This window comes from Ammodytes marinus (genome assembly GCF_949987685.1).
Source record: "Ammodytes marinus genome assembly, chromosome: 1".
NCBI classification, from domain to species: Eukaryota; Metazoa; Chordata; class Actinopteri; order Uranoscopiformes; family Ammodytidae; genus Ammodytes; species Ammodytes marinus.
Window position 1 is genome coordinate 860,549 of NC_137230.1, and position 1,305 is coordinate 861,853.

At 44.0% G+C, this 1,305-nt stretch overlaps 1 protein-coding gene across 1 annotated transcript; it reads right to left on the minus strand.

Annotated features, from left to right (window-relative positions):
- Positions 1-241: 241 nt before the first annotated feature.
- On the minus strand, positions 242-859 carry LOC307250341 (uncharacterized protein). Its single transcript, XM_080027389.1, has 2 exons — positions 652-859; positions 242-430 (listed from the first exon to the last, which is right to left on the minus strand). The coding sequence occupies exons 1-2, from the start codon at positions 810-812 to the stop codon at positions 247-249; spliced, it is 345 nt and encodes a 114-aa protein (XP_079883515.1). The 5' UTR covers positions 813-859; the 3' UTR covers positions 242-246.
- Positions 860-1,305: the final 446 nt, after the last annotated feature.

The following is a 1,305-nucleotide window of genomic DNA, read 5'->3' on the forward strand; positions in this document are numbered from 1 at the left end:
ATTGGGTGCAGTAATATGAAAATTAAAAAGAATGAGCACATGTTTTACACAGCAATATGGTGTAAGAAAAGCTAAGCATTATTGACTATTTACCCTTTGCAATACTTATGTTTATCCCTCACATAATAGTTACATCATGACATGGTTTAATAAACAAAGCACAACAACCAACATGAATTTGAAGTTTTATTAGTCCAAAAAATAGAAACTGTACAAAAAATAAACGTGTAGCTATGTCAACAATAATCACAGCTCGTCCTGACTGTCCAATTCTTCTTGGTAGCCACGGTACTGTCCGTCTTGTGATGGATATGTTGTCCTGATGACCTGGACAACACACGTTGGCAAAACAAGGCGGTTGCCTCTGCCGAGTTTCTCGCCTTTCAAGATCCACTCCAGGAAGTGGCGGTAGGCGGTGAGCCGATACTGTCTAAGAAAGAAGTAGAATAACATTATCAAATAAGATCTTGTAGCTTGTGCCTTGAGTAGCATTACACGCACATCAAGCTAACGTAACGTAGCCTATGCTCTGCCAATAAGATTGGCTACTTTAGATAACTGCATTGTCATGACTCCGGGACTCAAAACTGTATTGTAGCCAATGTGTTCACTTTTAAATAGCTTTGTTAGTAAAAAAAAAACCCCACTTACTCTATGCTCAGACGTCCGTTTCTCCCGGCGGGCCTTGGCTGGCGTCTCCAATTGAGTTTCGGTGTCTGGAAGTACGTATCCAAAACATATCTGTTGAGATGAGCCATAAAGCCTGGGTGAGATGTAACACATATCGCCCCGTCCTCGCCAGATTCCGCCATTTCGTCCAGAAGAAACTGGCATCGTTGAAATTCGCTGCAGCACAGCGATTCTGTATTATTGTCCATTGGCGAACAAAGCACACAAGTACACCACCAATTCACCCCAGCTCGTTCCGGTTCTTCTGCAACAAGCGAGGCTGCCGCTGCTGCAGCCGTGCTTAGTCCTCCTCCTCCTCTATTACTCTCAACTCTTCCTCGCTATATTCTGGCTCGAACAAATAGCCCTGAATGTCCGAATCCAACATTAGATTAAAAAAATCCAATTCGGTCATATCCAATTGAACGTTTGCTTCTGCCATGGTCGTAGGTTTTTGTCTGTCTAGTTCTGTCGCTTAGCGGGGAAGAAACATGGCGGACCTTCTGTTTACATCTCGTGAGGGAGGTCCCGCCTCCCTCATTCCTTATTGGTTGGCATACAAATGTGCGGAACTAGAGGGTCTGTAGTCTTCGGGCCCAACATAGCGTCATTCCCGAGCAAGCTATGTAAAATGTG